Raw genomic sequence first — 12,180 nt, 5'->3', positions numbered from 1 at the left:
ACACACACACACACGAGCTGCTGAATAAAACTAATGCCATTTGTGTGTCACTCAGCCAAGAGCATGATTTGAAGGGCAATGCAAGACGCCCTCCTCAAAAGACATTCGTGAAGAGCAGTGAGACTCACGGGCATAAACAAAGCTGCCGAAGGTTTCCAATTAACAGCAGCGCACATAAGCCGCGCCTGATCCTCTCGCTGAACAGCTCACCATTATTACATCAGCGGAGGAAAGGCTGCTGTCAGGAAATCTGCTTAATGCCACACAACTGATTGATTCCAAGCTCTTCCTGATTCTAATGCGACCGCCCCTTGTAATCTTGTGAGTTAAACCTCGGATTAAACGCTCCGGCAGCCAGATCGGTCGTGGCCACGCTGACCTCCGCAAAGCGGGAATCACGCTGGGGTGCCTCATTAAAAATTATGACAGCAAAGCAATAGGTGTCTTGGAACAGTCTTGAATAGTAAAAATGACCACAAGACAAAGGACTCCACGGGACACCAGGTGGCACAGTGGTTGGAACTGTCGCTTTTGGAATTGGAGGACCTGAAGGACTCAGGTTTGAATCCCAGCTTCTGTTGTAGTACCCTCGATCAAGGTACTTACCCTGAATCGACACAGTAAAAATATTACAGAGCTGTATAAATGGGTAAATCAGCGTAAGCAGCTTTGGAGAAAAGTGTCAGCTGAAGTGATGAAGATAAATTTCACAAAGAGGACAAGATCAGGTAACTGTGGCAAACTAAGGAACGGAGCTGTGACAAGGTGTCACACGACTGCCTGTCGCGAACGTGCTCAGTCTCAGAAGCCCCGCCCTCTCGCTCCCGCGCTGTCAAGTCACGGTTGCGTCTCAGCCGCAGAGTGGTGAAAAACGGAAAAGCGTGTGTGAGGGACGAGCAGAGGGGCGACCGGAGCAAGAGTCCTTTTCCCAACTTCCTAGGGGTCCTGCGGTGATGGGACTCCCAGGTGAAAGAACTGTTGATCAGGCCGACGCACAATTCCTTTAAATGTAGGAGCTCAGAAGCTTTGTGAGGCGGCACTGCTTTTTCCTCAGACTAAATCATTCATTGGGAAACAGTCCAAGTCGACACCGATGCCACCACTGATGCTTCACAGGTGTAAACCTCAGTAGCTCTAACAATATCGAGTTTGCAAAGCTTAAAATCAGTTGAAAACATTCTCTCTAGAGGCATTCAGAGCGATCGCTGCATCTAGCGAGGAGCAGCACAAAATCCAATATAGGCCACTTCATTTCTCAATCAGCCGATATTCCGAAATGCACCAGATTAAATACAGGCTGTATAACAACTCTGTTAGCAGAGCAGGCCCACGAGGGACCCTGCTGTTGTACCCTAGAGCGAGACCTCACCTTAACACAAGACGGATACCTTTATGGCCAAGTCGGTCTGCTGGTACACAAGCAATGTGGTACGGTGGGTGTGCATTCAGACATTACTTTACACTTATTTATTTATTGAGCAGAAGCTTTTCTCCAAAGTGACTTCCAGTAAACTCTATGTAGTGTTATGAGCCCACACACCTTATTCACCGCGGTGACTTACACTGCTAGATACACTACTTGCACTGGGTCACTCATCCATACATCAGTGGAACACACATACTCTCTCTGTCACTCACACACTATGGGGGAACCTGAACAGCATGTCTTTGGACTGTGGGCGGAAACCAGAGCACCTAGAGAAAACATGCAAACTCCACATAGAAGTACAATAAATACTGTATAAACAGCACATTTACTGACAGGGATGTGTATGAACATGTAGTGGGAAACAGCAGGGCAAAATACAAAGAGCTTTAGTTGGTGACACCAATAAATACTCCGGGATACAGTGCATTCATATACATGTACTCACTCATTGCCGATTATTCAGTCTCTTGATATCCGGCATTTTCCTGCACCCTTCCGACACAGAACGGTTAGGAAGCTTTTCAGATACAGACCCACGTTTGCGATGCTATTCAAAAGTGTTTTTGCGGAGGCGATGGAACACAAAGCCACACATACATTGTACATTGTTACCCCAGGATGTACAATGTGTTCACACTAAGGTCTTCACTGTATCGTGGACCAAACAAAGGAACATTAATGTCCATTGAGGTGTGTGTACGGATTACAGTGTGCACCTCCCAGGCTGATATGAGACGGTGTTTAAGGCCTTCTAAGATGTGATGACCAGGGTTGGACATATTTTTAGGAAACACCCCAACGTCACAATGTTCAACTCGTCCCAAATCAAGCAGCTGGCGAAGCAGTGCCTGCTGGGTCCCCCTCTGTGTATCTCTTGCGTGCTTCCACAAACACTCGCACAACCTCAGAGCCACACGCTTGCGCTCACACACACACACACACAGAGCCAGAGAGTGCTTGGCGGGCACATTAACAAACAAACGGAGTACTGCAATATAATGAAGTTCGGGTTCCCGGACCTTCTCAGGACAGAGGAGTCAGCTGTTTTCTGCCAATTATCCTAATGACCAGATGGGATAAGGCAGCAGCCCGGGAGTCAGGGCTCCGTGGCCTCATTAGCATAAACAGGTGAGAGACGCCGCCGTCCCTTCATCGAGCCTGTCGTTTGTCCGTCGGAAACGTGGTAAGGGTGACAAGCGCTCATTCGGAGCAATTCAGCACCGCATGATAAGCACGGGCAAGCGACACCATCATCATCATCGGAAAAATGTTTTATGGTTCATTTCGCTCTGAAAGCCGACTTTAAGAGTATGACTTACAGGCAGTTAAGGCCCTCAACCTGTAATCTTATTGGTCCAAGTCTGGGGGGGGGAGCACTGAGTAGTACCACAGAGGAGGCTATTTATCCTTAATATCTCCAGTGAGTCTAACCACCACCTCTGTGCTCTAAGGACCCTGGTGTGAATCCCCCCCGCTGTAGTACCCTTAATCAAGGTACTTACCCAGAGTCGCTCTTAATTCACCCAGCTGCAGAAATAGATGAATCATTCTAAGTTGTACCACCAACCAGTACAAAATAAAGAACCAATTACTGAGTTATGATAATCAGACGCACAAAGGGACTTTGCTTCCTTTCACAGTAAGTACAGCTCGGCTTCCTTGCTTCTTCACTTCGAGCCCTGCGTCTTCTTTAAGGTGTTTACCCACAGACACATGACCCATGCCAGGGTACCCACCTTCCAGCCTCACCACCAGCGGCACCTTCAGCTCCAGTTCCCGGCAGGCCTTGGTGATGCCTTTGGCGACGATGGCGCAGTTCACGATCCCCCCGAAGATATTTACCAGGATGGCCTCGACCTACATGGGGCAGAAACGCAGACGTACGGTCATCCGGCACGCAAAGTAATGCTATTAAACATGTCCCCCCAAAAGGCTGGAATATGCACATTTACCACCACGTCTCTGGGAAACAACAAGGTATCGTCAATAATCACTTTTACATAATACATTTCAATATTTTATCCCCACCCCACACACACACACACACACACACACACACACACACACACACACACACACACACACACAGAGTGACATTCAGCTTTAGCAGCCAAACCTCCCAGTAGGAATTTGCTTGTTTGTGAGTGAGAACAATATTATAAATGGCCATTCGGCCAATTAAGACTAAAAAAAAAAGAATAAAACAAGGCCGACGGGTAAAGCTCCTACTGCATGCAGCTCTGCTCCTCGCACAGGTACGCCAGCAACACACAGATTTAAAGAGAACCCTTACAACAAATATTATAATAAGGAAGATGAAAACTGTTCCCTTTGAGGTCGGTGCTGGAGAAGGGCTACGAGAAAGGCGACTGTAGTACGCTAGCTGTATAGGGTATGCAAATACATATATGTAAATGATCTTGTGGAAAGACTGTCCAATTTAAATTCCACTATGAAGGAGCCAATGAAAAAAAATATGGTGTATATATACACACGAGGTAGGATCTGGAACAGTACATTTTTAAAGCTGCCCAACCTGTGTTACAACTATGTAACCACCGATGCTGCAATTACTGCAGGGCAGTTTTCTGTGAAGTTACGTGAAAGGAGACAGGATTAATTCGGCATGTTTATTTATAACCTCTGCTAATCTATCCCACACACGGCGGAAGGCATCTCCGCCACATTCTGTAGTAATGATGTTTACCTTCTAAGAGAAGGGATCATGGGCTTTAAAGGGAGACTCCGAGGATTAGCGGGAATTTTACGACTTGCTGTGCCAAAAGCACATTGTGCCCGCTTGCCAATAGATTTAAATATATAAATAAATATAATTTGGAGGAGCGGGGGAGAAAACACGCGTGGCTGTGTGAGAAGTACGCGGCCGAGAAGGGGGCTTCGCTCATTCTGCACCTCCACGTGTCCTTTTCAAAAGGGAGGATTTCATTTTCAGAGGATGGAGCTGAAACAAAGGTGGTGAAAAACCACAGAGAAAAGGAAGGACGGCAACTCGTTACCAGTATCTTACAGTCACTGTCGAAATATGCGGAACACATGGATTCATTCTGGACTAAAGGAGATGTGTGCCTGAATGCCAGTCGCTCGTATCGCCGAGAGGAAAATCCTTATAGAAAAATCATGATCGGTCAGAGAGACTTGAGGCCAGAAGCACAGCTTCTAAGGAATCCCCTCGAAGGGCGATTCGATGCGGCCGCCAATCCCTCCGGGACACATGTCGAGGTAGAGAAACCTCTGCGTTTGGGGTGTTTGGGGGCCCTGTTGAACCTCACGTTGTGCTGTTAACCGTCCGGAGCACGAGGGTGGCAGCAGGCATGTTAAACAGCGAGGTAACTGACAAGGGCTGTTAGCTTCCTCCTGCTCGGCCATCGTACATCACCCTGCGATCGCAGTCGCTCTTCGACATGAGTGAAATGTCTCTAATGGTTCCTGACAAGCTTGCTCCTCACGCGGAAAACCGGGCCGGGCGTGTTTTTCTGCCTTCCCGGGGCCGATGGGATGGAGTCGATCGGATCTTTTCCTGCTATAAAAGCAGCCGAAGATTCTTCTCGTGAACCCAAACCCCCCGCTCTCTACATCTCGGACACAGACACACCCTTCGGCCGGTAGATTCCCCGAGGCTTCACGCATTAATAGCTGTCGAGCAATCAAAACCCAGGTGGATCCCCGGTGGGATTATTCCCAGGTGGATATGGACGCACTTTAAAATTTGTCCACAACGCTGCGAAATTAATTACCTACATAAAATGTGTATAAATGAGATGTTGGCGGAGCACGGCCGACACTGCACGCCGGTTCAGAGCTCACATACGTGTTCTCATTTGTTCTCATTATGGGGAAGATTATTTACTGCCGTGGGAAATGTAAATGGCTCGGGGTTTTCCTCATTGTGTGAACATCGCCGTAGTGTGTCCTTTGTCTGCACAATAATAATGGGGTAAATTACTCTTTCCCTTCCAATCGTTACAAGGTCATCCATTCAAAGGCGGGAAAGAACGCATTCGGGTGCAGAAGATCCATCCTCCTCATTTATGAGTGACACCAGTCAGCGGTGGGGAGGCGTGACAACCAGGGACCCCGTAACCGCAGTAAAACCCTCAAGCAGGGGGTGTAACGCTTCACGCAATCCCACAGTTACGACCGATTTCTCTGACCATCGCTGCTTCTTCGGAGATTCAATGACCAGACATTGTGAAACTAAGATATTTTATTTGTGCAAAATTTCCCTCTGTTTTTCACCCATCGGGCAAATGCACAGTTCTCTCTTGAGCACAGAAAACACACAATTATCAGTCTTATTTCCAAAACTGTTCCTAAATTCAACATCTACTGTGCACGAACAGTAATGGAAAACAAGGAGAGGAAGGGTACCTTGCCCTGAACTTTCTAGAACTTTCTATAGTAGTGTAGAATCATAGCAATTAAGAGCAAAAATAAAATAGGAGAAAATAAGATAAAATCAGAGAATGACATACCGAAAGGCAAACAAAAGAGCCAAACAACAATAATAAGAATAACAGTAATAATACACCCCAAGGCTGTCTCACTGCTTTGGCCAGTTTGTTGTGTCCTTCCTACAGACAATGCACCCAAAACAGGAAAATATTCATATATAAAAAAAAATGACTGGAAACAGACTCATCACACTTGCACATCTACAACGTGGCACAGTTGCTAGTGCGGAGTTTGCATGTTCTCCTTGTGTTTGTGTAACGTTTTCTCTCTCAGTCTAGGAACTTGTCTCTCGTCTTTGTGTGTGCAAGTGTGTGTGTGTGTGTGTGTGTGTGTGTGTGTGTGTGTGTGTATGTGTTTGTGTATTACATCACTGTATAGGTGTGGGAATGACTGTACAGAGCTCAGTGTAGTGTAACACTGTAAATCACCGTGGACATGGGTTTCAATTACATACAGCTTGGTACAATTAACATGGTACAACGTGGTAATTGTATGTCGTTTCCGAGAAAAGTTAAATGAGAGTCAAACGAATGAATAGAATCAGAAGGTCTTCATCTTGTCTGGCTGCCAACATCTCTACACTGGGCACCTAACCGGTCCGAGCAGCCGCAGGTGCCACCCTGCATCGCATCGGCCCAATCGGAGCCCACGCCGCTTCACGTCACGCAGCGCTTCGGCCCGAGATCGGGACATGTCAGCGCCCCCTGTCTGCGGCGATCGATCTTCCCAACCCGGCGTCACACCTCCAATCGAGACATTGATCGAGCTGCCTTACAGAGAGCAAATGAAAACCAGCGAGCGCTCAAATACGGAAAAATGTCAATTCCGTCAGAGACGCTAACACTGAACGTGTGTGAGATAACCAAGCTGTGTTGCCACCACCGAATTAGCAATCGCTGCAGAAAAACATTCGTTTTCAGCAGAAATGGCATGTGGCTGTACAGCACACAGCAGCAGGAGAAACACACACAGGGTGTGGAATTCGGCTTCATCCTCCTGTTCTCGCCAACGACCGATAAGCGGGCGCATCGAGGAGCCAGTCAGCAGGCCGCAATATGTGCCTTTTCAGATAGCGCCGATGCTGGTGCTGATGATGAGGATGCTGCTGCATGTCCACGTTTCTGCAGCAGGCCAGGCTGGCAAGAGGGGGAAACACGCATCTCTCCACCTGGAACCCCACTAGGGGGCAGAAGAGCTCAACCTGCCGGAAACGGAAGAGAACAAACGGCAGCGCCGTTCCACATTCTCCGGTTACGTCTTTGTGGAATATCAGCACATTTCCTCCGGTTCGCCATTTAATATTGGCGTCCGCATAAAACGAAGAGCAGCCCGTCTGCCATGATTTAGGCACGCTGCACGTACACAAAATACAGAACTCCATCGCAAAATCGGAGCACCCCCATGACACATTAATAATAAAAACGCTACGTAACGAGGCTCTCGGCCCAGGAATCGTATTTAACAGACATCCCGTGCGACCGCATTCCGCACTCGGGAAGGATCAACACAGACAACGAGCCGCCATTTGTGCTCTCGGTCCGTGAGTGGCGGGGAGGGGATCTCTGCTCTGCCACACCCGGCTCTCGATGCAACGGGAGCCTGTCCTCCGTCCTGGTTCCCTGCCCCGGCCCCCCGATTTCTGCGGGAGATCCCTCGGGCACCCTCCTCTTGCGGGCCGTCGGCTGTGCGGATGACGGAGTCGTGTCGCTGGCTGCCAGGCTGATTAATGGCGGAGGAAATAAAAGGCAGCACGCAGGGGGAGCTCGGCCGCCTCGGCTCGCTCTCCAATTAAAAGTGCGTCTCTGTGCACTCCGGTCAATTCCAGGCAAACAAGTGCTGTTTAAACACACCTTGGGCTCGGCCCGCCTCAGCCCCCCGGCGGCCCCGTGTCTCAAGGTGCACGTTTTCATTACGGCTATAACCTTTAAGCATCGCAGCTCTCCCACCCAGCTGAGGCTGAGCAAATCCACCGGCCTCGGTATACACTCCGGGTGGGGGTGGGGTTAAGCACATGATATTTTAAAAAAAACATACAAAAATACACCATCCATTATTCATGTAGTACTACTGGGAGTCATTAGGATGTTGCTAAGCTTAGGATGTATAATTCATGTCAATTTCATTTAAATGACATCAAAAGCATGAAATATCCGCATGTTGCGTGGAATGTGGTGTAGGGTTCATTTACCGCAAAAGTACTGCACATTCGCGGCAGCAAATGTGAGCCAGTTTGCATTTATCTATGTGACACATCTCTCCAAAGCAGTGTGTAATGTTAAGGTACTTACGCCGATTTACTCATTTATACAGCTGGGTCATTTTTACCGTGTTAAGTGAGGGTAAGTACTTGGATCGAGAGAATTACAGCAGGAGATGGGATTCGAACCTGCAACCTCAGACTGCTATGCTTGCTCTGCGAAAATGGCCTCAAATGTTGTGTGATGGGGGAGCAGGCAAGTTTAGAAATAAATCACGAGTTCTTACACACACACATGTCCCCAACATGTGTACAGAAATGTCTATTTTGTCACAAATGGCAGGTTTTATTTAAAGACTAGACTTCTTGTTTGTGCTCTTTAAACAAATGATTTGTTTGGCCTTTTTTTCTTTGCTTTTTTTTTAATAAACAATTTCTGTTCTTTTAACTGCTTTTCCCATTTTATTCTGTTCACCACTTGCCGAGACCAACGTTCGATGCAGGTCAAAGGTTAAAGCGCAACGTTAGATGGAGATGCAAGATGCAATCCATTGCACTCGCTTCTACGTCCCCCCCCCAGCACAGCACCACCATGTTTACCGCGGAGGATCCTCTCCCGGCGCACGGGGGTGTAGCGTCTGTATGCGGCGTTCGCTAAGAGCCGCCGATGCTTGCGCTGTCTGGAGCCCAAACGTCTTTACACACAAACAATGGAGCCCATGGGGGCGGACCCCCCCCCCCCCCCCCATATCCCATCCCCAATGAGCGGCTCGGTCTCCTGCGGCGTGCACCACTCCAGATTTCCCCTCCGACGCCGGCAGCCGCAGGAAGCAACTCGGCTCCTCTTCATTAACGCTTTCTCTACGAAACGCCAACAACGTGACACCTGCGCGCAGTAAACGGCGGATGTTCATAACTCACCCAGCTCTTCTCACGTTTACTTATTCTACCGACACTTTTCTCCAAAACTGCTTAGAGCATTAATCTACTTACACTGACTTACCCATTTATACACCTGGGTAAGTTTTACCACACCGACACGGCGTATGTGCCTTGATTAACGAACGGTACTACTGCAGGAGTGGGATTTGAACCCAGATCCTCAGAGTCCAGAAGAGGAAACTATGACACTCAGTCACCTGGTCTGTGCCCTTTTTTGTTTTTTTTTCTTTATAAGCCATTTAACTAAATCAGACATATATTAAATGACAATGACAGCTATAGGGGAGGGGAAGTTTTCCAATATAAGACAGGTTAAATCAATTACTTGGGATAAAATATGAGATTTTCATGCGCATAAATGAAATTACTGCATGAAACAGTCTGTGATAGCAGCAGGTCAAAGGCAGGAGCTCCAACCGCTGCGCCACCTGCTGGCTTTAAAAAGAGCCGACTGCTTGAAAAGAGCTGCGGCGGCACACAGGCTGTCAATCACGGGGAAGAAGCGCACGATGAAAACCAAAGTGAAATATTATATGACCACCAAACAGGCAATTTAACCTCGGCTGATAACGGAGCCGAGCTTCAATCCCTTCCTCATTTCCTTGTCCTCCTCTCTTGGCAGCATCTTATCTAGTCGGGGGCCTTTTCTTGGCGCCCCCGCCCACAGCCCGCGTTGCTATTCCGGTGGTGGCGCCCGGGAGGACGACTCGGGGGCCCCCGGCTCCCACCGAACACTGGCACCGGGGCCTGGCGAGGGGGATAAGAGGGAAATAATTATCCGGCCTGTTGAAGCATGACAGCTCCTCTTCGCCCAAAGTGGAAAAGATGAAGCATTATGTCAGAAATAAGCTACAAACACAGACACATCTCCGACACCCCCACGTGAAGCTTTGGCGCACAAATAAATAAATAAACCCGGAAACCTTGAGCGGTGCCAGGCGCCTTTTTGATCCGCGATGCGCCCGTGTTTACGCATACGGCCGAGACACACGCACACACACACGTGCAGCAAACCTGCTACTTTAAATTTAAACCCAGACCATTTGCATACAATTTGCAAATAATGTATAATGTATTCAGCTTGCAGGCTGATGATCCGCAGCTACAAAAGAGCAGTTTTTACAGTAATGGAGATCCTGCTGATGGTCCTGTGCCGCGTCTCCCACACCCATGTCACTGGTGGAGCCGCTCAATTGCATTTATTCACTTAAGACGCTTTTCTCCAAAGCGACTTCCAATGATTATGCGAATGATTAAGCGAATTCCAGTGTTATCAGCCCACACCTTATTCACCGTGGTGACTTACACTGCTAGATACACTACTTGCAATGGGTCACTCATCCATACATCAGTGGAACACACACGCTCCCTCTGTCACTCACACACTATAGGTGAACCTGAACAGTATCTCTATGGACTGTGGGAGGAAACCAGAGCACACACACACAGACAACAAGACTGAGTGGGGGCCAAACCCACATCCTCTCGCACCACCCAGACGCTGTGAGACAGCAGCGTTACTCGCTGTAGCGCCATGCTGCTCCCTCAAAGACTGGCTTCAAGACAGTCCAACTACACAGGGGGTCCTCGAATTACAACACTCGACTCATGACGAACCACACTTACCACAATAGTCCCATTAACACTACTAGAATATTTCAGTCTGCTGCTGTACAAAAACATCTAAATATCTGTTATTGTTTGGGTCTCAGTCAGTGTTTGAGTGTCTGTCAGTGACTGGGTTTTATTTACGAAGCTTTCTGTTTCCAACTTCTATTCAAGCTCCTATTTAAACAACGGTAAGGATGGGAAAAAGTGAGTGTTCTGGTGGCGCGGCAAAGAAGAAGTGAAAGAGAAGAGATTTAGAAATGACAGTAAATAACAGGGGATTATGAAAATATAACACAGGACTCCACTTTTATTATTCTCCTCCATTCGTATTAACATGAATAATGTGTGAAATTAGTGCAATAATATACCAAAGTGCTATAACACATACAACATATCGTTCACACTTCTTAACTGTCTATCTTTGTGCTTTGTATAATACAGTATAGGGGGGGTTTGCTACTCGACAAAGTGAGCTTATGGTCATCAGAACAACTCCCTATTAATTAAATTTATTAATTTATTAACTTTTTCCAAAGTAATTTGCAAAACTTTGCAACTTATAATGATTTACACAGCAGGGAAATTTGGACTGTAATAACTCAGAGCAAGTCCTTGATCAGAGGTACTATATTATTACACTGTATTTATTCATTTAGCTGACATTTTTCTCCAAAGCAACTTACAATGTTAAACCACTTAGAATTATTTACGCATTAATACAGCTGGGTAATTTTGACTGGAGTAATTTTAGGGTAGGGACCTTGCTCACGGGTACTACAGCCAGAGGAGGGATTTGAACCTGCATCATTGGGTCCAAAGACAGCACCACTACGCTCCCAGCCGTCCACAGGAGACAAGATTTGAACACAGGTCCTCTAAGGGCAAAAGTAATGGTTCTAATCACATCATCACCTGTTCAATACCCCTGAATGGAGGTTGGATCACTGGACACTTTTCACAAACAGTGCTCTATAAGAAAAGCATATAATTACATTTACATATTTAACAGATGCTTTTCTCCAAAGCGACTTCCAATGAACTCTATGTAGCATTATCAGCCCACACACCTTATTCACCGCGGTGACTTACACTGATAGATACACTACTTACACTGGGTCACTCATTCATACATCAGTGGAGCACACACACTTTCTCTCTCTGTCACTCACACACTATGGGTGAACCTGAACAGCATGTCTTGGACTGTGGGAGGAAACCAGAGCACCCAGAGAAAACATGCAAACTCCACACAGACCGAGCGGGGATCAAACCCACATCCTCTCACACTACTCAGGCGCTGAGAGACAGCAGCGCTACTCGCTGTGCCACCGTGCCACCCACATTAATTAAAACATAAAGAGATGTTCTCTTGGGTCAAAGTGCAGGTGAAGAGAGCGACAACAGCTCGGACCCTCCGGACATTAATACAGAGGCTTATATAGAGAAACGGCAAAGAGAGAAGATCTCGCAGCAGCCTGAAGTGGTTAAGGCTTCAGTGAGGAATTAAAAGTTCACAATGTCCTTCCCG

General features: G+C 47.4%; 1 protein-coding gene across 1 annotated transcript in view; it reads right to left on the bottom strand.

Annotated features, from left to right (window-relative positions):
• The window catches only part of suclg2 (succinate-CoA ligase GDP-forming subunit beta), an 89,783-nt gene that overhangs the window by 9,374 nt on the left and 68,229 nt on the right, over positions 1–12,180 (bottom strand). The window contains exon 10 of the mRNA XM_029247913.1: positions 3,166–3,286. Coding sequence (XP_029103746.1) covers positions 3,166–3,286 — 121 coding nt within the window. The remainder of the gene's footprint in view (positions 1–3,165; positions 3,287–12,180) is intronic.

The sequence above is a fragment of the Scleropages formosus genome, chromosome 22 (assembly GCF_900964775.1).
Source record: "Scleropages formosus chromosome 22, fSclFor1.1, whole genome shotgun sequence".
In the NCBI taxonomy this organism is placed as follows: domain Eukaryota; kingdom Metazoa; phylum Chordata; class Actinopteri; order Osteoglossiformes; family Osteoglossidae; genus Scleropages; species Scleropages formosus.
The sequence above is the reverse complement of the archived record's forward strand: the minus strand, read 5'-3'. Positions and strand labels throughout refer to the sequence as shown.